The following is a 24,767-nucleotide window of genomic DNA, read 5'->3' on the forward strand; positions in this document are numbered from 1 at the left end:
AACCAGTCACAATTTATATTCATTCAATTTAGTTTTGATCAATGTAGGGAGTGAGTGGATAATTCCAAAGTGCCAACCCCCAAGTTCATTTTCCTATCTTAAGCTGTTCATATATCTTATATACCTGATACCAACATTTTGACAACATTCTTAATGTTAACTCTAGTCAATTGAAGATGGTCTTTATTCTAATTAAAATTTTAGCTACTCTTTGTAATTTCCCTGATTTTACCTTTAAGAGAACTCATAGGATAAAAAATCCTAAGGCTCAATTAGAAAAAATAAAAAGCTACATCTAACAATTATTGACCATATTTATCATGTGTCTTCTCTATTAGAATCCAAGGTCCCTGGCACATCTTCTGAAGTTCCAGGGCCTAAACAGTGCCTGGTGCATAGTACGAACTCAATAAAGATTCACTTAAAGAGGGATGAACATTTATTAAAAGTATCCCAATGAAAACTAAGTATTTCTTTGGATGAATATCTGTATGTAGAAATGGGCAATACGATAACCAATGCAACAGAAATCCAAGTAAAATACAAGGGAAGAAAAACTCTAGACAATATACAATGACTCTACTAGAGACTGATTCACTTTTCTGGACATCAAAATCCATAATCCTGCACAGAGAAATGTTACACAGTGCACAGAATTAAATGAGGAATCTCAAGTGTAGGTTTACAGCATTTTAATAATTTCACATAGTTGATAACAGAAAATGTACTTTCAGAAAGATACAGATAATTTATGTAAATTCATCTGAAAACTGGGAACTGCCTTCAACCTAAGAATCGTCTCTACAATCCAGGATGTTATATTTTGTTACTTTTTTATATACTCAGTACAATGAGCTTAGCTGTTGTAAAATATTTCTATGTCTTCTTCAAAAAAGCAGAACAGATCGACCAAATTTAAGGCAGAAAAGGAAGTATACTTAAAAATGGTTCTGTGAAAACCAAAAAAACATATAATCAGTTGGCAACTTCAAAGTTGCATAAAATGTTTAAGTATTTCAGAGGAAACAGTTGATTCTAACAGATGTATGTACTGCTGTCTTTCCATATACTTCCTATTACATCTCATTATTTAAGTTCTTTTCAGTGTCTGTGACATTTTAACTCAAAAAAAAAAAGCTTCCAAGAGTTTTTTCTAAACTATAACCATTTGACATCAGTTTTTAAATAGCACTACCAGGAACCATGTATATCTTACCCAGTTTTACAGTATGGTAACCCTTTTAACATTCAATTGTCTTCTTTGAAAACAAGTGATAATTACAGACTAGATGAAGGGCTTACTTTTGGCAGAATTAGTTCCTTTGTCACCTGTGTTTCTGAGGCATTCTGTTCACTTAGTTATAACAGCAAAACTGCAATTGCTTTTTGTGGGGTTTTTTTACATATTTCTTTTCCACTACTACATTTTTAGCTTCTTAGGAGAAAAATCACTCTTATTCATCTGTATATTGCAGTACCTAACTAGCACTGAGCAGACTCCTATTCTTACCTCCAAAAACCCAAATCTCATTTTTCTTTGTTTACTTTGGATCCCTACTGACGTAACTAAATACCATCTGATATACTGTTTAGCACTTATAAACATTTTCTGTGCTGTCAATTTTAACGATAATTTTAATGGCAAAATAATAATTTAAACTTTCCCAACTTTAAGGACAGCTCAAGTTCTCTATTACATTGCAAACATACATACAGCTTTTTACTTCATTTGAACTGAAGCAAGTTCTATTTTCCTGAAATTACCAGTTACAGTATTTAGAAAAGTAAACCTGAACAATTTTAAGGATTCAACTTATCTGTTTCAAAGGCAATTTTTTTAAAAGAAAAAAACTCTTTTTAAATCAAGTCAATAGAAAGATAGAAACAATTTATGACTGACAAACTATAATACACCAAAAAGATTTTGCTAATGCTTAGATTGTTATCAGGAACTATATCCCAGGTTTTCAAATTTCTCTATAAACTTTAGAATCAAATTTTACCTTTTAAGAAAGGAAGAAAGCAGTTCACAGAGTAGAAAGTTTTAAGTTGATATGAATATTCTGTAACTTTCAAAATATTCAGTTGCCTACTAACTAAATCTCTATAAACACTGACACAGCATATAAGACTATCCTCTAAAGCAGTAATTCACAAACGCCAGGAGGAACTTATCACCCTTTTATTAGTCTGAGACAAAAATAGGAAAAAATTTAATTAATATTTCATATAAAAGTATTGTCCTTTACCTTGGTATTGTCTTTTTTGGTGTAAAAATGTATTTTTTATTTTTTGATTGAATTGATATTAGATGTTTTCATATACAGTCCTTAAGGTGGCAAAATAAGAAGTTGCTAACTGAATTGGTCCCCACAATTTTCTTAGAAACGTTACCAGCCCCTGAAAAACAGAAGTTTGGAACTTCTGTTCTATAAGGCCTTCACTGATATACCACGAAACATCCTTGCTTTTAAAAATAATAGGAAAATGGTCTTCAAGTAACATGAGGTCAGGTATCTTGTTCATCTTGGCTCCCTAGCGTGTAGCACAATGCCTGGCACATAGTAGGCACTCAATAAATTTGCTAAATTAATGAATATTAAGCTAAGTCATTGAAATAAATGGTAACTGCTAGATTTTTTAAATTAAAATCAAAATGGAATTTTTATAGTGAATCACAATGTTAAATTTAACAATATTAAAATAAATGGTAATTGCCAGATTTCTTTTAAATTAAAAACAAAATGCAATTTTTATCATGAGTCACAATGCTAAATTTAACAGTATAAAAATGTGCCATCTGCAAAAGACTCACAGATAAATAAACCATTTTTCATATTTACAAGTCCAAAGGCATTAAGAAATAATGTTAAGAGCTAATTCACCCAGGAACAGATGAAACCGGATTGATAAATGTTGAATACGTGTGATGGGGTACATGGGAGTTCATTGTACTAAATTCTTTATATTTATAAATGTTTGAAATTTCGCATAATTAAAAAATGAGAGAAGCAGTAAAACAAATATGTACTGTAAATAGGCTCTATATTAATTAGAAGACTTTGAGATATTAAATGTGAAACAGGAAGGACAATTACTTAAGTATCAGATGTGGCTTCCGTTCTGAAGACACTCAGTTGAACATAAGATTTACACACATGAAAAGAAACCAAACAGTAGGCCTATATACAATTATATGTCATTATGTAATAAATGTTTTTGGTGCTGTAGGAGTTTAAAACAGAGCAATAATGTTCTTTATGTACTTAGAAGACTTGGGCCTTGAAAGAATAGAAGAAAGAGCATATTACCAGGAGTAAAGACAGGAAAAGAAAGTTTGAGTCATGACTGGGGGCACAGACAGTGTACAACTGGCCTGACCAGAGAAGATGCATGTGAGGAATCAGTGAAAAAAGATTACCAGGGAGGGTAGATTATAGAGTCAGAAGATACAGACAGGGGTTCATCCATGGTTTAGAAGGAAACAGTAGCCAGTGAAAAGTTCTCATGAGGAACTGTCACGGTTGGTTTTCTCAGGAAAATTAGCATAAGCAGCATTACGTGATGTGACTTGATTGGGGGGGATATAATGGAGTCAAGAAGATTGTGGCATTAATCCAAATGTGAAGTGATTCAAGTGTGGTTGAGGGCAGAAGCCACAGCAGCAATAGAGAGACAGGGATACTTGAAAGAAAGAGAGAAAGGATTTTCTGATTAACTAGATGTAAAAAAGTAAAGCAATGAGTCAGTCATGTCAAAGTTTCAATTCTAGGAGATGAGGTGGGTATTATTCCCACTGACAAAGAAAAATAGGGATGGTGGAGGTAGAGGCTTAAGGAGAAGATAACACATTTGATTACAGAGAGGTTGAAATTTAAGGAGACAATAATAACTACAATATTATAACAACTAATCCTTATATATACCTTACTAGATGCCAGGCACTGTTATAGATGCTTTAAATGTATTAATTCATTTATTCCTTAAAATAACCTTAATGAGGTGAGTGATGTTATTATATTTCCATTTTACAGAAGAGGAAATCAAGATAGAAAGAGGTTAAGTAATTTGCTCAAGGTCACAATGACAGTAAGCTTTGGAACCAGGATTTGAATCCAGGCTTAATTACCCTGTTGAACTGCCTCTCCATGACATGATAGAGATGAAGAAATATTTATGATAAACACAGTTATACACAAGGTGAATTTATCTATAAAGTCACCTAGCTCTATAAATAAAATCTCACAATCTGACATTTTTAACAACCAACTACATCATTTTTTATGTTTTTGGAGAAAGGCATTTCTTTTAAAACCTCAGTAAATTAAAAACAACAACAAAAAAACACCTAAGAAATAAAAGAGAATTAAGATTCAAGAAAAATACATTATTACAGTTAAACACAAATGTTATAAATAGCCTAGCCACTAAATATTTTAGTTTAAATGATGCTATCTTCACTCCAGCATCCAAGTTAAATAACTATCAGGCATATTTTATCTGACCTTTTGTATACTCTTAGGAGATAAGCCTTACATTTTAGAAATTCAATCAGAGAAACAATTTTTGAATAGAAGCTTCAAAGTAAATTTCCTTCAGAGGAAACTAAATGTTGTTACTCTACAGCAGAGCAGACTTCTCCAATACAGAAGGCCTTGTCTTCTCTCCCATTATTGCACAAAACTAAAATATGTCTATACAACATAACTACATATTAAACTGCCTGTGAATACAAATATAATTTTTATATGACACAGTCCCTAAGAATAGAAATTGAATTTTTTAATAGTGTAACACTGCTATGAGAAAACTTGGCTTTACTATATCCTAGCAATTTTAAGCTAAACAATATATACTTACGTTCTGATACTGTATAAAGGAGGTTCTGGGATAAAGGAGGAGGTAGTCTTGCTCCCACTGGTGCAAGATTGGGCACGGCACTTGTCCCAGGCTGGTCACGGTTGTTTATCAAGCTTGACTGTGTGATAGGTGGTCCTACAGATAACAAAAAGTTAAAGGTAGAGCGTTAATGTTTTCTAACTAATAGAAATATTCACTATACTAGTACTAATTTGGATATTCATACTTAAAATAACTACTTTGGCTTAGAACAGAATTAAGGAATTTGATATATGCAGTCGTAAGCACTATGAACTGCATAATTAATTAAAATGACATTTTAGTTCTAGAATGGACAAAACTAATCCAGGGGGGAAAAAAAAAGCAGAACTGGTTGCCTCTGGGGGGTGCGGGTGAGGGACTTGAAGAAACTTTCTGGGGTGATGGTAAAGTTCTACAGAACTTGTTTAGACAGATCTCTTTCTACATTGAAATAAATTCTTTTATTGTGGGAATTTCTACATATGAAGATGATTTTTTGTCTGAGGAATAAAATCTCAACTTGAGCTTCACAATCATACCATTTATGTGACAGTATTAAATATTCACAAATGCCATTAAAATAACCATATTTCTAATAACCAAATCCATGCAGAAAATGTCTCCAAACCTTTATCAACTTTAAGGAAATGTCTTCATAAAGAATGTTACTGCGGGGCTGGCCCCGTGGCCGAGTGGTTAAGTTCGCGCGCTCCGCTGCAGGCGGCCCAGTGTTTCGTTAGTTCGAATCCTGGGCGCGGACATGGCACTGCTCATCAGACCACGCTGAGGCAGCGTCCCACATGCCACAACTAGAAGAACCCACAACGAAGAATACACAACTATGTACCGGGGGGCTTTGGGGAGAAAAAGGAAAAAATAAAATCTTTAAAAAAAAATTTAAAAAAAATAAAAAAATAAAAAACTGTCTTTAAAAAAAAAAAAAGAATGTTACTGCAAGAGAGCTGGGTGAGGCATACATGAGATCAAGCTAAACTAATTTTGCAACTTCTTGTAAGTCTACAATAATTTCAAAAATAAAAAGTTAAAAAAAAGAAAACTGAAAAAGTATCACTTAAAGTGAATGGAAATAAATCATTTTTAAAAAACAATAATTTGTCATCTCTTAACAATGTTAAATGTCTTCAAAAAGATACTGTCTTAAATTTATGCACATGTAACTATTTACCTCATAATTTTTTCAATTACATTAAAAACAATTTAGTCTTACAAAATTTAGTCTTGCTTCTGTTTCTCCTAAGCAGCAATGGTTAAGCTTTAAACACTTCCTACTTTTAATTTTGGTGGATGTGATAGCAGCATATTAATCATTCAAAAAAAAAAACAAAAACAAAAACAACCAGTCCTTATCAGTAAAGAGATTGATACTGAAGTACAAACCAGTGAAATGACATTTGCAATTTACTCCAGCAAAAAAAGTCAGGGGGCAGGAGGGAGATAAATGAGATTAAAAAACAGCTGAATAATGATAACCACTGAACGGGGTGATGGTACATGTGGTATACATATGATTATTCTACCTCTGTGTATATTTGAAGATTTCCATAATAATTTAGGTTTTAAAAATTATTTCAATATGCTTGAAGAGATTTTCTTTAAAGACTAGGAAATTTCATTAAACTACTAGTACATTCTTTTTTCTGACATCTTCAAAACACTGGCTTTCTCAAAATGCTATCAACTAGCAAGATTTTGACTCCAGGTCAATATACATTAGGCCACTACTGATAAAATGTACATTTACAAGTACTACAGTTAATGCAATGTAACAAATAGATGGAAAAAAGGAAAGAATAGCATCTTTGCTACGGGAAAATATTCCAAATTCTATTATTAATTCATCTTTCAAAAACTTTAAATCTAGTGTTAAGTTAGCTAAAAGGGATCGGTTCTTCTAAATATAATTCTTCAGTAAAGAAAGAAATATTCAACAAACTTATATTTACTTGGTATGGGAAGCACAACAGAAGGCGGAGGCTGGCCATGTCCTTGGGGAACAGGAAGTCTCATACTGTGGCCAGGACCTGAACCTGGACCTGGACCTGGGCCTGGGCCAGGGCCAGGGCCTGGGCCTGGGCCTGGGCCTGGCATCGGAGGCATTAACATTCCAGGAGGTGGTGGTGGAGGAAGCCCAGGAGGAGGTGGAGGGAAAGGAATCATGCTTGGCAGAGCAACTTCATCAACAACCAGGGGATCATTTCCATGATCAAACTGACAAAGGTCACCAAGTACACAAAATCCTCTTTCTGTAAGAATAAAAGAAAAGTCTTATTATGATCTACTTAGAGTTCAAAAAACAAAACAAGTCCCTGAAAAACCCACCAATCTGACTTACAAAGTGTTTTTTCTCCAAGGAGTCTAAAGCCTTCTTAGTGTTACTCTGCTAATTGTCACAGATCCCTGAGGTAGGGGCAGGTGTACGTACTCTCTACCTTCTATACTATGAGACTACGCTTTGTTGAGATAGCAAACAAGAAGATAAGCAAATAAGGGTGACATAGAAAATAAACCCTTGCTATTAAGTTTTCATAATAAAAATTGAGATATTTTAAACAAATATTAATTTAGCAAAGGCTGGGAGAGGGAAGCAACTTGAACTAGATGATCTAATTTCAACTACCTATTTTCAAGATATTATTCTAAAGGAATCATTCTTGCTATATCTACAAGTTGAAACTTTAGTTTAAAATATTCAAGTGGGCATTACGTACTAGGTTATTTACTGCACCATTATTTGTAACAGCAAAATATTAAAACGTCCCAAACATGCATCACTAGGAATAGGTTAAACACACAATTCTGTAAGCACAATTCTGTAAGTAAGGAATACTAAGAAGACTAAAAAATACTGAAGAAGTTCTTTATGTATTAATTGGGATGATCGCCAGGAAATACTGCTAAGTGAAAAAAACATTATGCAGAAGAGTGTCAACAGTATACCAGCATTCACGTAAAAAAGAAACTTGGGCAGAATATATGTATTTGCTTCTGTACATATGCACAGACTAAGTCTGGAAAGACATACAAGAAATTGCTAACATTAAATTGGCCTTGGGAAAGAGATCTCTGTGGCTGGGAGACGAGGGTGAGAGTGAGGTAACATCTGAACTATGATTTGATTCTATTCCCTACTTAAAAATATACACATTCTATATTTATAGAAAAATATGTTATGCTGTCTGCGATTTGCTTCAAATAATACAGGCCAGGGAGAAGCAGTGGGAGTACAGATGAAAGCAAGATTGCCCATCAGCTGATAACTGTTGATGTGAGGTTACATATCACTAGATACACTGGGGTTAATTACATTATTTTGTCACCTTTTATACATATTTAAATATTTCCATAATAAAAAACTTAAATACATACACACACACACCGATTCAATAATTCAAATGGAAAATTAGTAACTTAAAATTGTAAATAGGTTACATAAGCTTAACAAATTCTCAGCACAAACACCACACAAAGAAATCACAATTTCTAGTGTCTACCAAATTCTATGGTATACTTATAGCATAGGAAGTAACAAGAACAACAAACTAAAGGGTCAAATTTGAACACTCCCTTAGCAAGAGCCAAACTGTTAAATCAAACAAGAAAATAAGCATATGCCAAAAGAGATTCTCCTCCCCATTCATCCCATTTAACAAAATCTGGACTACAATAAAAAAGTACACAGTATTAGCAACATTTGCTTTACTAGTATTTTTGGGTAAGAGAAAAGAGGATTTTTACCATCGTAATCTCTGCATCGCCTCTTTGGTGGTGGGTTTCGACCAAAAGAATTGGAAGAGCTATGATTGTTATAGTAATTAGACCAACTCTCAGTTGTGTTTTCAGAGTGGTGCGCAGGTGCGATCACAGTAACAGTGCTGGGAATAGACTGTGCCCCAGAGGAATACTGCTCAGAAGAGTTTGGAGGTGGTGCAGACACAGGCACATAGGAACTCTCCAAGTCGTTCCTTTCACTCTTAAACTTTGATCTTTCCCTGTGCTCTGCTTTAGAGACAAAATAAAAATAAGAAATAAATAAGATCAGACTTTTACATTCTTAAACTATGTTTCTCACTTGCAGAATAGGAAAGATGAGAATATTAAAGTAAACTTAACTGAGCTTCCATATTTCAAAGTGCTCTCATTATTAATATAGCCTAAAAGTAGGAACATCAACAATGTGACATATCTTGACCAATAACTTGTGTAAAATCATCTTTTATAACATCAACATCAACACACAATGAAGAAAAGCCAGCTTCTCCACTGATGTTTAATAACAATGTTATGCAAGAACTGACTTCCAAACTGATACCCCAGGAAAGCAGCAGTTGGGATCCCAGTAATCTACTTAAATTTTTTTCTTTTTAATTTTATAAACCCTAGGCAAGCTTTTAGTGGGGGTGGGGAGTGGGGGAAGGAGTAGTGATAGCTTTGTTGATTAAAGGACGTGTTTCAATTATACAAAATGACTTCAGTCTGGACATGTACTATAATATGCTTATGAAAAGCTTCTTTTTAGTCAAACTCCTTTAATTCTATCCCAAGAATAGAGCCCTGTCTTTGTAACAAAATCAATATTAAGTTTTTTGAGACAATTCTAGATTTTACATTGCTCAGACATATTAAAGGTACATCTACCTTTAAGGGAAGTTCTGGTACCCTTGTGATATAGGAATATAAACAACTACAGAAATTTTAGGAAGAAGCCTCATCCACTCACCAACATTCCTATTTGGATCCCGGTCTTTGCTGCGCCCCCTACTCCGGCTTCGACTTCGACTCAGGCCTCGGCTCTTACTCCGGCTCTTACTCCTGCCTCTTCTCCAGTCATACTTCTCACGGTACAATTCACTTCGCTCATAGTATCGATCATAGTCTCTCCACTTGCCATCTTCTCTTTTTTTCTCTCGTGTCCTATAATACACAGATATAAAAGCCATATTACGCTACAGAAACCAAGTCTGCAAACAAATTGGTAATATAAAATACCCTTGATTCATCAAAATTTGTAACATCTATGCTTTTTTAGAAAGCCATAAGACTACCACATAATTCTTCTAATCCATTATATAAAAAGAAAAAACATTCCCTCAAGTACACTGGGTGGGGAAAAATGCAAAAAAGAGGTGAATCCAAAGTATGGGGGGAGGGGGTAAGGGAAAAACAAAAACAAGACTAGAAAAGAAAAAAGGTTCAAAACAAAGTTTTCCTAAATAAACATTTAATTTTTTGATAGTAGACTGATGACAACATATAAACTATACTATGTATAATACAAAATGCTATGAATGATCTTAATACTGAGCACCCCTAAGCAAATGGAACATTTCATTAATATTCTCTAAGGAGACTGCTCCCACCCGAGCTCTTGGGGAAAGTACATAATGATGATTGTTTATAAAAAGAAGAGAAAGTATGACAAAGACAAAAACAGAGACTAGAAGGAACTTTAAACTTTAATCAGTTTAGAGAAAGGAATCAGCATATATGTTAAAAGTTCCTTTAATGCCCTTATAACGTAACTGAAAAGCGAGTTATCAATGTCTTTCTTATTAAAGATAAACATAAACCTTCGTTCACTTGATTCTGAACGAGTCTTCTGGGGACTAGGATATTTCTTTTTCCTGCCATCTCGTTCTTCCTCTGCTGGCTCCTGAAATACCTATATAAAAACATTCATTAGAAACAAGAACAGTCCTTTTATAAACTGCAAAACACATCCATCTGATCATTTTTCTGGTGTAAGAGAAGGCACAAATAAATATAGTGAAATACTGACATGAAATCACATCCAAGAAAAGTTAGGCAACAGGGAAAAGTTAAAAAGATGCTAAAATTACTTCAACAGCAATATGTTAACTTTTAAATGCTAATTAAGGTAGAGAATAGTTGCGAAGGAGGAAAACAGCAATTCATTCTTTAAATTGAAACAGAAATAGCAAATCTCTAAGTATCACATAGTAAAATGGTTTATGTTTTCCTAATAAAACATGTTCACACACACAACTCATTTGAGAAGGACTGTAGATTTATCTTATAGAAAAGGTTTCAGGAACAAATGGTTAAGTTAATAAATGCTATAAATCTAAGTATTTCACGTGAATTATGGAAAAATGGTATTGGAATTAATGGAAATGTTAATGTTTCTTTTAAAGCCTAACAGTTAAGACTGAACACAAACCAAGAGCTGGTGATTTTATTGTTCTTAAACAGAAGTTAATCTCAAAACAAATACACAGGCTTTACTAGAGAAAGGTAAATAAAGTCCTCTGCAAGAGCTGAACAATGCCCCTCTAATGGAGAAGTTCACTTACAATTACCCAAATCAGGAAGTGAGTGAATGGAACAGGAGATAATTTAATAAAACTCAGGCAACATAAAATGGAAGCCACAATATGGCAAGCATACAGTGCTGGCAAAAGCACTACACAATCGTTAGACTATATTTAAAAATCATTCTCTCAACCAATTTACAGGATATACAGATGATATATTACTTCACTGGGATGCAATCAGCAAAATCCAGACAGCAAAAAACGCTACAGGACAAATTACTAAGTTTCTTAAACAAAATAAAATTTGAGGGAAAAAAGAGAATGAGGAAAAGAAGAATGAGAGAGACAAACAGGTAGGTATGAAGAAATGATTTAAAGATTAAAAGAAACTTAAAAGATATCAACTTGCAGATCTTTTTCCTTCTTTTTGCTTTTCTATATTTTCCAAGGGGTTTTTTTGGTGGATGTGTATTAACTCCTAATGGGAAAAACTATTCTTAAAAAGTCAAAGGATCCAAGAGAAATAAAAACATAAGGCCACAAAAAAACTCGTGCATGAATGTTCACAGCAGTATTCAGAAACGCCAAAAAGTGTTAACCATTTGCCTATCAAGCCAAATATCCATCAACTGATGACTGGATAAAAGAAAATGTGATATATCCATAAAATGGAATACTATTCAGCCATAAAAAAAGAAGTACTGACTCATGCTACAACCTGGATGAACCCTGAAGTGAAAGAAGCCAGTCACAAAAGACTACATATTGTATAATTCCATTTATATGAAATGTGCAGAAGAGGCAAATCCACAGAGACAGAAAGTAGACGAGTGGCTGCAGAGGGCTGGGGGTAGGGGGAAGACTTGGAGGATGATGGCTTAACTGGTATGAGTCTTCTTTCTATTCTACAATGGATCGTGGTGATGGTTGCACAACTCTGAAAACAATAAAAACCATCACGTTTGTACACGTTAAATAGGTAAATTGTATAAGTGAATTATATCTAAATAAAGCTATTAAAAAAACAGTCAAAGTGGCCGGCCCCATGGCAGAGTGGTTAAGTTAGCGTGCTCCACTTTGGCAGCCCAGGGTTTCACCAGTTCGGACACTGGGCACAGACATGACACCGTTCATTGGGCCACACTGAGGCAGTGTCCCACATGCCACAGCTAGAAGGACTCACAACTAAAATATACAACTGTGTACTGGAGGGATTTGGGGAGAAAAAGCAGAAAAGAAAAAAAGAAGATTGGCAACAGCTGTTAGCTCAGGTGCTAATCTTTGAAAAAGGAAAAAAGTCAAAGAGCATACAGGATATGGATGACTCTCACATAATAATGACCTTAAAAAGCTAGACAAAAGACTGCATTGATTCCTGTTACATAAAATGGAAAAAGCAGGGGGACCAGCCCAGTGGTGTAGTGGTTAAGTCCACATGCTCCACTTCAACAGCCCAGGGTTCACAGGTTCGGATCCCAGGTGCAGACCTACACATCACTCAGCAAGCCACGCTGTAGCAGCATCCCACGTATAAAATAGAGGAAGACTGGTACAGTTGTTAGCTCAGCAACAATCCTCCTCAAGCAATAAGAGGAAGATTGGCAAGAGATCTTAGCTCAGGGCCAATCATCCCCATCAAAAAGGAAAAAAACAGGAGAAACTAGTACATAATACTAGAAGTAAGAGTAACATTTACCCTGGGAAGAGGGAAGTGAAAGGGAAGAAGGAAGAGGGAATTAAACAAAAAAGACATTTTAATCAACTTGATTGGAGCTTGGCTCAAACAAATGGAAAAAAAATGGACATTTATGAACAACTGGAAATTTTATCACTGGGTATCTGATGACATTAAGGAGTTATTGTTATTTTTATATATGATAAAGCTATTTGGGGGCTTTTTAAATATTACCTTTTAAAGATACTAAGTATTTACAGATGAAATGACACAATGTCTGAGATTTTTTCAAAATAATTTAAGAAGATAGAAAGTGGTTAAAGGTATAGAAAAAGAAGACTCCCCACAGGTCTACAATTATTGAAGCTGAATGATGGCTACGTAGGGGCTGAGTATATTATTCTGGCTTCTTTCAAATATTTTCATAATAAAAACTTTAAGTTAAAAATAATCTGCATTCTTTTCTATTTTAAATAAATTTTCTAGAACTTCCAGTGGTAAGGATATGTTTTTCCACAATTATTTTAAACTTTTATTCTGAAACAAGTTATATGGCATTATATTGCCTTCTATCTCTTGAATTAGTAATATACATGAAGACTTCATACACCAAAATCTCTTACCTACTTTGATCCTACTACTCTAAGACTATGAAAAGTAGATTTCTTTACAGAATCAGATTATGATCAAGCATGCAAACTTTTAAAAGTGTTTCTTCTATGTTTTCCACCTGACAAATTTTTCTACCTTACATCTTCTATTAGATGTGTGACCATTACACACATATTTAAGAAGTTTTAACTATTTATTTTTTTTGCTGGGAAAGATTCAAGCTGAGTTAACATGTTGCCAATCTTCCTCTTATTGCTTGAGGAGGATTGTTGCTGAGCTAACAACTGTACCAGTCTTCCTCTATTTTATATGTGCTCTTTTTTTTCCCCTCCCCAAAGCCCCAGTACATGGCTGTATATTCTAGGTGCAAGCCCTTCTAGTTCCTCTATGTAAGCGGCCACCACAGCATGGTGACTGAGAGACAAGTGGTGTGGTTCCACGCCTGGGTACCAAACCCAGACCACCAAAGTGGAGCACACCAAACTTTAACCACCAGGCCATCAGGGGTGGCTCTAACAATTTATTATCTTAGTCTGTCATGGCTATCCAAGTCTGAGAGCCCCCATTCTACTGGACCATTTTAGATATAAAAGTGTACTAAACAGGGATGCAGACAGGGCACGACCGGCCATGGGTTGATGGGTTGTTGGGGCTGGGTGATGAATATATGGGAATTTGTTACACTATTCTGTCTCCTTTTGGTGTAGGTTGAAAATTCTCTATAATGGGTTTTTAAAAAATTAAAATGAAATATTTTCAGACAAACCAAAGGGGGGAAAAAACTGCCAGAGGTTCTTATATTTCTAGTCATAAATATATGCACTGGGTCTAAGAAAAACTCCCTTCTAACATTTCAGATGATCATGGTATAGTGTGAGTAAGGAATTATTATACCAAAGATCTACCATCTTTATGGATTGTTCTTTTACATGTTCGTGAACTCAGACAGACAGGGTAAAGGGTTTAATAACAGCCAATTATAATTACAGCAAATGTACAAGTAATTTTCTAACTATAGACAAAACGTATTGTGCTTCATAAATCATGGCACATACATACCAAGTGTTTTTCCAGTACCAGGATGAGTTATGCCAATGATCCAAATTCTCTCACCTGGTTCCCCATGTGACCAACAGTCTAACTGTAAAACAACTAATGGTACAATGTAGCTGGGGACCAAGGAAGAAAGTTAAAGCTACTAGTCCTTAGACAGCTTTGCTCCTCTGTAACCTACTCAGAGCAACTACAACAATTGAGCACAGACAGAAAGTCAATTAGTCAAAGGTACTGTGATACCTCAAACCCTTTCCTTTCACTTCATCTAACAGAAGTACTATAAACTATTATATTTATACAATATTATATGAGCTTTCATTTAGGTCAGGAATGACAAGTTACACACAAAATCTTAGAAAAATAGGAGAAATGCCAGACCACATCACTTGGGGTAGTTACACACAGAAATTTTTCACAATTTGCAAACTTAGGATTTACTATAAAGATACAAAATGAAATCGTGTACCAATTTGTTTTTTTAAAACTGTCCTTTCAAACCTCAAGATAATACAATTTTTCTCTTATATTCAAACAAGCTTTCTTTCAGACACTGACCTTCAATGATTGTAGAAAAGGACATGCGCCTAGGCATGGACTCAGCACCGCTCATCAAGCCATGCTGAGGTGGCGTCCTACATAGAACAACTAGAAGGACCTACAACTAGGATATGCAACTACGTACTGGGGGGCTTCGGGGAGAAAAAAGAAAAAGACAAAGACTGGCAACAGATTTTAGATCAGGGTCAATCTTCGTCACGAAAAAGTGATATAATTAAAAAAATAAGACTTTATGAGAGAATTGGCAGGCAGGAGCCAAAACCAAAAAAGTGAAAGTAGTATCAACTGATCTTAAATATAGCCACATTTTGTTTTCTTTTACTGTTGGGTCAATTTAATCAGCCTAGAATTTAAAAATGTATCAGAAATGACAACTAAACACAATATGTAATGCTTAGAATGAATCTTGTACTGGAGAGGAAAAAGATATGCTATAAAAATGGAACATTGTTAGGTCGATTGACAAAACTGGAACACAGACAGTAGACTATTTCATTAATGTTAAATTTATTGAAACTGATAACAGTACCATAGCTATCTAAGAGAATATCCTGATTCTTATGAAATACACATTAGAATTTAGGGGTCAAGGGTCATGATGTATCTGACCTCCTCTCAAATGATTCAGAAAAAAACAGTTCTGGGTGTGGATTTTAAGGAGAGCTAATGGGGCAAATTTCCAATCTAGGTAGATGGTATATGGGTGTTTTGGGTACTGTTCTTGTAATTTTTATTTAAGGTTAAAATTATTCCCAAATGAAAAGTTTATTTAATAATTATAATAAAAACAAAAGCTGGGAAATATTTCTGTATAATAATCAACATTTATATGCCAGGCACTGGACTAAGATATGTGTGTGCATGTGTGTATGTATATATAAAATCTCATTTAATCTTCAATAAGATGAATGCTACTTTGATCATCATTTTCCTGAAGTGAAAATGGAAGAAGTTGTTTAACCTACTTTAGAACTACTATTTTAACTCATGCAGCCTGATTTTGGAACTCATATTCTTATCACATAATACTATGTTGTCTTTACATAAAAAGAATGAGAAATGAACTCTGTAAAATTTCCTCCTTGGTCCAAACAATTAGATGACCATCTATAATCACATCTTTACACTTCAACATTGTAAAAACATTTTTTTTCCTTTTCTTTCCTATGTTGACAGTGATGTCTATAATTACATTAACTATTTAAAAAACTCTATACAGTTAAAAAAGAAAAAATGAAAATGTGTTACCTAACGATTTCTCAAGGTTTCACTAACAGTCATGCGTCACTTAATGACAGGGATACATTCTGAGAAATGCATCATTAGGTGATTTCATTGTTGTGCAAACATCATAGAGTGTACTTACACAAACCTGGATGGTAACAGCCTACTACACACCTAGGCTGTATGATACTAATCTTAGGAGACCACCATTGTAAACGTAGTCCATCATTGACCAAAACATCATTATGCAGCATATGACTGTACTTTACATTCAGTAGAGACTCAATATTTAACCAAGTTTTCTTTTTTAAAAAGTCATTGGATAAGATTTCTCTGAATTCCTCAATACACTAAAGTATTTCTTGGATTATTAACCAAGGTATCTGAATTCTTCCAGCTCTTCAAGTCTAAGGATCTAAGAAGCCCTGATAAAGAATCTGCACATTGCCCAAAACCCAGAAACTTCAGTCAGCAGATAACTACTTCTAAGGAGGTCAACTTCCAACTAAGAATAATACTGGTAATAAGATCTAAGAAGCCCCCAAAAGCAAAAGAAAACTTTGCATTACCTCTTCTTTAATTTCTTCTTTTTCTTGGACTGGTGGTTTTGGCTCAGGCTTAACTAGCTCCAAAGGCGGAAGGTAGTTCTTAGTATAGAGACTTTCAAATAGTTTATCCACAAAACCTGAAGTTTCTAAGGAAAAGAAATAATATATAAGTATTGTACAAACAAAAAACAAAAGTTTGACAATGCACTCTATTGGCAAAGTTGAGGAAAATGGGACATCTCATACACTGCTGGTGGAACCAAAAATGAGCCTAACGTTTATGGAGAATACCACTTCTGGACTTTTAAATCCTTGGGACATACTTGCACATGTACAAAATGATATATATACAAGATTATTTGTCTGAGTACATAAAAGATTGGGAACAATTCAAACTTCCATGAATAAGAGACTAGTTAAAATAAATTACGTGACAACCATAGAACAGAATACACAGTAGCTGTAAAAAAGAATGAGTGCTGATAATATCAGATCTCAAAGATATAAGATTAAATATTTGTATCTGTTTATATTTGTATTTAAAAAAACTAAGACACAAAAAATGACAAAGTTGTTTACGGAGGGTGGGAAGGGAACAGATAAAGAACAGGTGAGAGAGACTATTCACAGTACGTCCTTATACTGTCGGATTAAATGCACTGCCTACTCAAAAATTTAATTTAAAATATTTTAAAATCAGTTGAAAACAAATTTTCGCATGAGAATGACATCAAATTATCTTTTTGTGTTTTACTTAAAAGTTGCTTTATTTTGTAACTTTTTCACATGAATTGAATGGGGAAAACCAGATGAACTTATTAAAAATATAAATGTCAAAATATTTATATTATGTTATTCAGAACAAATGTAACTTTCATTTGTCCTACCCTAAAAAACACCTAAAGAGCATATTAAAAGTACAACGAGGGGACCAGCCCAATGGCGCAGCAGTTAAGTGCCCACATTCCACTTTGGTGGCCTGAGGTTCGCCGGTTCGGATCCCGGGTGCAGACATGGCACTGCTTGACAAGCCATGCTGTGGTAGGCATCCCACATATAAAGTGGAGGAAGATGGGCACGATGTTAGCTCAGGGCCAGGCTTCCTCAGCAAAAAGAGGAGGATTGGCAGCAGATGTTAGCTCAGGGCTAATCTTCCTCAAAAAAAAGAAGTACAACACAGACTCTGCTTACACTGCAATCATTACACATTCTATATATTTAGCTATCTGTAAAATGTTAAATTAATTTTTCTTCATAAAAGCATCTTTTCATAAACTTCTTTGTGCTATTAATTTGTGTAGTGAGCATTTCCCATGATTATAAAACTGTTAGTTCTTGTTAACTGTTACACATAACTTTAAGACAATAATCAGACCTTTCAAAAGCCTTTACGATCAGAAGACATTTCACATGCTTTTGTATTTTTAAAACATGTATTACAATTTAAAAGACATATAACCCAATGAAGAAAGCAAGCATAAACATCTAACATTAAACAATATTCAAGACATACTATTAAGTTGTTTTTAAAGGATATTACATAAGAGTATACCACTTTAATATGCAATATAAACATATACATAAATCCAGAGCTGTGCCGTCCAATACAGGAGCCTCTAGCCACAGGTAGCTATTTAAATTAATTAAAATTAAATTTAAAAATCAGTTCCTAAGTCACATTAGCCAAATTTCAGTACTCAATAGCCACTAATAGCTGCTGAAATGGAAAGGGCAGATATAGGGGCCGGCCAGGTGGCACAGCGGTTAAGTGTGCACATTCTCCTTTGGCGGCCCAAGGTTTGCTGGTTCGGATACCGGGTGCAGACATGGCACCACTTGGCAAGCCATGCTGTGGTAGGCGCCCCACATATAAAGCAGAGGAAGATGGGCATGGATGTTAGCTCAGGGCCAGCCTTCCTCAGCAAAAAGAGGAGAATTGGCAGATGATAGTTCAGGGATAGTCTTGCTCAAAAAAAGAAAGGGCTGATATAGACCATATCCATCACTGCACAAACTTCAACTGGACAATGCTAGTCTAGAAAGGCACATATAAGTTGGTGACTGATTTATCTCTGGTGGCAAATTTATGGCTGTTTGTTTTCTTCTCCTTTTTAAAATGTTTTTATAATTCTTCCTCATGTGTATTACTTTTATAATTTAGAAAGTTACTAAAAATCTTTAAAGCTTTTATAACAAGGAATTCTTAGATGTCTAAACATACATTTGCCTCCTACCCCAAAAGTCTTTGCTATGTTTTGCTTTTTTTCCCCCACTTTTTTTCATGACTACATTTTTACAACATCTTTAACATAAACTAAGTGATAATAAACTAGTACATCTAGAAAAGAAAATACTCATCTGTACTGGCAAGGAATTCTGTATCAGATTTTTTTTGTACAAAAAAGTCTTAAAATGCATATACAAAAAATGTTATCCTGTGTTTTAGCTTACAAAGCCATATTTACTATCTTTTCTTTCTCAGTAGATACGTGAGTTAAAGGGTATCTTCTCATCACCAATAGCTAGATGAACCAGTAAGTGCGCATTATCCACATTCCTGTTCATCCATTCAACAATATTTACTGAATATCTTCTATGTGCCAAGCACTGTAGGTTCCAAGTCTCCACTCTCAACAGAGAGAAAGATAAATGATGGAGAGACAGGGAGCCACACACACAGATAAACAGGCAAAGAAACCTGTAACATGACAGGGAATGACAAGTGCCATGAAAAAAAAAAAATAAAGCACGGTTGAGAAGAGGAGAGAGTGACTAGGGGCATGGGGTATACTCTATTGTATAAGAGTGTTCAGGGGACCCACTGAGAAGACGACATTTGAGAACAGACCAGAAACCATAGGTAAGAAACCAGGCATCAAGCAATGGTAAAGAGAGTTCAAAAGCCCCGAGTTGGGGGGCTGGTCTGGTGGCATAATAGTTAAGTTGTCACACTCTGCTTCAGTGGCCCTGGGGTTCAGGCATTTGGATCCTGGGCACAGCCCTACACACGACTCCATCAAGCCATGCTGTGACAGCATCCCACATACAAAATAGAGGAAGACTGGTATGGATTTTAGCTCAGGGCCAATCTTTCTCACACCCAAAAAAAAAAAAGCCCACAGTTGGGAACATGTTTGCCATGTTGGAAAAACAGGTGGTCAGTGTGGAGTGTGGCTAGAATGGAACAAGTGAGGGGGTGTGGTAGGAGATGAGGTCAGGGAAGTGTCAGGGGAGGCCTCCAGGAAGCTCTGTAGACTACAGAAAGGACTTTGGCAAAAAGATGAGAAACTAAAGGCCCAAAGAGAAGAGGATCATGCACATCTCTTGGATATCAAGAAGCCCCAGCGAAGAGGGAAAAAAATAGCTTTATTTTCCTTAAATTGTTACCTCAACCATAAACTAGGTTCTGCCACAAGCTACAAAGGACCCATTCACCTAACAAGCATTAGAGCTACCACTGCCTCAATATAGGAAAGAAGCAGAGAAGAAAAGGAAAGGGAAGAAAACAGTTCTGCCAAAATACATGATAAATAGTTAAGCATGAATGGGTATATTCAAGTATTTAAAGGACCCTGACCAATTTCTTTCCTTTCAAGTTTATATCTTCAAGATCTTATCAAGAAGCTTCAAATTTAAAATCTTTACTTAAATACTTGGTTGAAGGCCCATAATAATTACCTTTTTGTAAAAAGACATCAAGTTGGTCAGCACAAAAGGCTTTCAATTCTTTCTCAGGTTTGTCCTTCTTGACCAATGCTACAACATAGTTGGCTAAGGCCGAAGGGTCAGCATCACATCTAGTTAGACAAAGAGAAAATAAAAACTTTAAAACATTTTTTTCAAACAGTGATGTCATTAATGAAGTCATCCCATATTTTGGAAAGCTAAAGGTAAAAATCTTTATTTTAAAAAGGGACTGCAAACACAGGCCACTATAATAAACAGCATGGACACAGCAGTGCAAGTGATATTTTCCTTTTCTGCTTATTTTTATAAAATAGTTTGTCTCCTATCTTCAATGTTCTAATTATACCCAGAATTTTGGGCCAAATATACATTTATTTGCTCTCTCAATAGTAATAGGGAAAGGGTGCCAATTTGACCCTTATGATACAGCCTGACTCCTGGCCTGCAGAAGCACTGTCAATATCCTCAAGAATGATCTATTCCATGTGACCAATGAGGAAGAAGCAGGAGAAGTGATGGGACAGCTTTCCTCATCCCCTATGACCCTAGGTACCAGCATCCAAAAACAGCAATCCAGGTGCCGGCCCCATGGCCAAGTAGTTAAGCTGGCGTGCTCCACTTCGGCGGCCCAGGGGTTTTGCCGGTTAGGACCCTGGGCGCAGACACAGTACCACTCATCAAGCTTTGTTGAGGCAGTGTCCTACATGGCAGAACCAGAGGCACTCACAACTAGAATATACAACTGTATACTGGGGCACTTTGGGGAGAAGAAGAAGAAAAAAAATGTTTGGCAACACATGTTAGCTCAGATGCCAATCTTAAAAAAAAAAGTGGTGACCAATTCCACTGCAAATCTTCTTAGTGAATATCTTAAAGACCTTTTTAAAAAGCAAGAACACGGAGCTGGCCTTGTGGCGCAGGGGTTAAGTTCGCACGTTCCGCTTCAGCAGCCTGGGATTTGCCAGTTCAGATCCCAGGTGTGGACCCATGCACTGCTTGTCAAGTCATGTTGCAGCAGGCGTCCCACATATAAAGCAGAGGAAGATGAGCACGGATATTAGCTCAGGGCCAGTCTTCCTCAGCAAAAAGAGGAGGATTGGCAGCAGATGTTAGCTCAGGGTTAATCTTCACCCCCCCACACACAAAAAAAGTGAGAACACAAGAAGGATGGCACCTTAAACATTACTGGCAAACACTTTAGCAGCTATAAGAAAGAAAGGAAGGAAAGATCTGGGAGTTAGAACAGAAAGGATAAGAGAAGTGGGGGAAGGGCGGCAGAGATAATCTTTATCTACTTCACATTTTTTTTTCGTCAGTAGTAACCTGACTTTGACATTCGAAATCATCTCCTATGCCAGGTCAGCACATGATCCTTAAGTTGCCAACTCCTGACATATAGCAATCTACCAGACTTAACGTTTATCTACATTATATGAAACTGAAAGTTTTAACGTTATAAAAAATATATATGTATTAACATATGTGTACGTATGAATGTACATTTAAGTAACACATATCCTTTGTGGCTTCACAGGGTTATTGTGAAGGTAAAATGAAAAAACTCAGAATGACAGCAAATAAAATCATTATGCAAGCAAAGTGATCATATCCCGATAAAACATTATTCAAATCTAACTATAATTTTGTTCTATAATCCTTGAGCCTCCACTGCCAACCAGAAAGTTAAAAAGTTTCAGCTCAAGATTATTAATCAGATTTTCAACAACTTTATGAGATTAGAAAACAAAAGAAAAACCAAGCATCAGCACTTTTACTTCCTTCTGGTCTGTATTCTTAAAGTTCATAATTCAATAAAATAGCAGAATTTTTTTCACTGCCAATATTAACACTGTTGTGGGAAAGGCTGGTTCTTTAAACATCTATGCAGGGGCTGGCCCCGTGGCCGAGTGGTCAAGTTCTTGCGCTCTGCTGCAGTGGCCCAGGGTTTCGCCAGTTCGGATCCTGGGCATGGACGTGGCACTGCTTGTCAGGCCATGCTGAGGTGGCATCCCACATGCCACAACTAGAAGGATCCACAACTAAAAATACACAGCTATGTACCGGGGGGTTTCGGGGAGAAAAAGGAAAAATAAAATCTAAAAAATAAATAAATAAAGCATGCATGTTTGTAAATCGGATGTTTATTAAAAAAATCTATGCATACATGCACCAAATTCTAAGCAAATTTCAGTGATTGTCAATTTCACAAAACTCAGAGCTAATAAAAAAAATTATGGTCAAGGGTCAAAGTGCATTAGGAGAGAGCGTAAGTGTCAAAGATGATGAGTTACATATTAATAAAAACATGCAACTTAAAAGAAAGCTGGGACTTTTCTTAAGTAAAAAATATAAATTACATTTTGGAGAATTATCATTACCTTAGTAAATCCAATTGCTAAATTCTAAAATGAATATATTGCATTTCCATCTTCAAAAAATATTACATATGCCATGCCCACCTTGGTTATTCCATAAACACCTTAAAAGAGAGATGTGTAGGTAGACAATCTCACTCCTGAGAAGAGTAAGATATTTGATCAGCATAATTCTAATCAACATTCAAGTGGAGAGGAGAGGGGGGAAAAATCACATTTCTACCTTTACTTAGAAAGTTCAGATCCTGGATAAGGAAGATATTCCAAAAATAGAAAGAAAAGGATTTTTTTTTAAGATTTTATTTTTCCTTCTCCCCCAAACCCCGGGTAGATAGTGTATATTTTTAGTTGTGGGTCCTTCTAGTTGTGGCATGTGGGATGCCACCTCAGCACGGCCTGACGAGCGGTGCCACGTCCGCGCCCAGGATCCGAACTGGCAAGACCGTGGGCTGCCGAGGCGAAGCGCACAAACTTAACCACTCGGCTATGGGACCGGCCCCTGGATTTTTTTAAATAAATAAGAACGGCAGAAAGAAGCAATGGTAATTTCCCTGGTGTTGCGGGACCCTACAAGGAGTCTCATGACCTGACAGGTAAAATGCTGGGTAAGGATATGAGGTTTCTAGCGAGAAACAGGCATAACATTTCGATTACTAGATAAATGAAGTGGGTTAAACAAACCCAGATATCTTATACATATATTAAGTATTCTGACTCTGAAAAACAAATGGAGAGTTAGGCTGCTTCTGATGAAATACATTTTGATGTGATAGTTAAAACACAGGACGAAAGTCACAAGAAGGTAAAAGAGTAGAAAAAGACTAGACACTAAGAAAAGAGAGTGATCAGAGATTCTAAATATTTGTTTTACGTGAGTGAACAACTGATTGTTAGTAAATGATAGTTAGAATTCTGCACCAAACACAAAAGAGTGTTTACAGCTGAAGGAATGGGACCATTTAAATTTAACAGCTAACATGTATCCATAAAGTGCACTACGAAGGAAATTGCCAGTCTGAAATAATAAGTCATACCAATTGGATGATGAAACTTAAATACACTGGGGAGTTCTACGCTGTAATTTTCTATACCTTTATGATCTTATGTAGTCTTTCATAAACTTTAAAAACTGACAATAACAATACTGTAGTAGCTATGGTACCAATGCCAATAGCAGCTCAAGACTTCCAGAAGTGTGTCTCAAAAATCTGAGTATGACTAAGATCCCTGACAGATTACAAGATAGATGCTGGGCCCCTTCTTACTTCTCTTTCCCAAGAAGAGTATCTGAAACCTTTTAGCTATTCATTTGTAATCAAAGCTTATGGAAATTTGTTTTTGCTTAACTATAGGGACAAGCATATTTTAGAATAAAAGAGATTTTACAATTTTGGATCCATGTCTATGCTAAATACACACGTTCCTAGACGGAAAGGGACTTCTGTTATAACAAAGAGATTAGAAAAGGTAATAATATCCATCTAGAATTATTATTCCAGTAGAGAGTCTTTAAAAGGCCTAATAGCATAATCAAAGAATTATTATTCACTTTATTGATATGTAAATTTGTAAATATATAAAGACAAATTTAGTGATCCACTCAAGACCAGGCAGACAGCACACCTGTGGAACTAAAACTCAGCTGCAATTCCACACTAGTAAAATCTATTTCACAGCATTTATACTTGTCTAATGTATATCTGCACAACAAAGTAATGCATTCTAAGTCTCAATCAATAGTTACCTTTCAGTTAAAATAAAGAACCAACAGAAGAAATTTCCTAAAGTTTAATGGAAGTTAGAAATATGAGGATTCCTTAAAATTCACATCTTGCATAATAATGTTCTAAGAACATGT

General features: G+C 35.4%; 1 protein-coding gene across 4 annotated transcripts in view; it reads right to left on the minus strand.

The window, feature by feature from the left end:
* The window catches only part of RBM27 (RNA binding motif protein 27), a 71,203-nt gene that overhangs the window by 39,654 nt on the left and 6,782 nt on the right, over positions 1–24,767 (minus strand). For 2 of the 4 annotated variants that reach the window (XM_046666949.1, XM_046666947.1), the window contains exons 2-8: positions 20,526–20,644; positions 16,869–16,993; positions 10,470–10,561; positions 9,620–9,813; positions 8,638–8,898; positions 6,846–7,145; positions 4,861–4,995 (exon numbers count right to left, since the gene is read on the minus strand). In XM_046666949.1, the coding sequence (XP_046522905.1) occupies positions 4,861–4,995; positions 6,846–7,145; positions 8,638–8,898; positions 9,620–9,813; positions 10,470–10,561; positions 16,869–16,993; positions 20,526–20,644 (1,226 nt within the window). Of the gene's footprint in view, positions 1–4,860; positions 4,996–6,845; positions 7,146–8,637; positions 8,902–9,619; positions 9,814–10,469; positions 10,562–16,868; positions 16,994–20,525; positions 20,645–24,767 lie in introns of all 4 variants that reach the window. The other 2 variants (XM_046666948.1, XM_046666946.1) reach the window with 1 other exon arrangement.

The sequence above is a fragment of the Equus quagga genome, chromosome 7 (assembly GCF_021613505.1).
Source record: "Equus quagga isolate Etosha38 chromosome 7, UCLA_HA_Equagga_1.0, whole genome shotgun sequence".
NCBI lineage: Eukaryota > Metazoa > Chordata > Mammalia > Perissodactyla > Equidae > Equus > Equus quagga.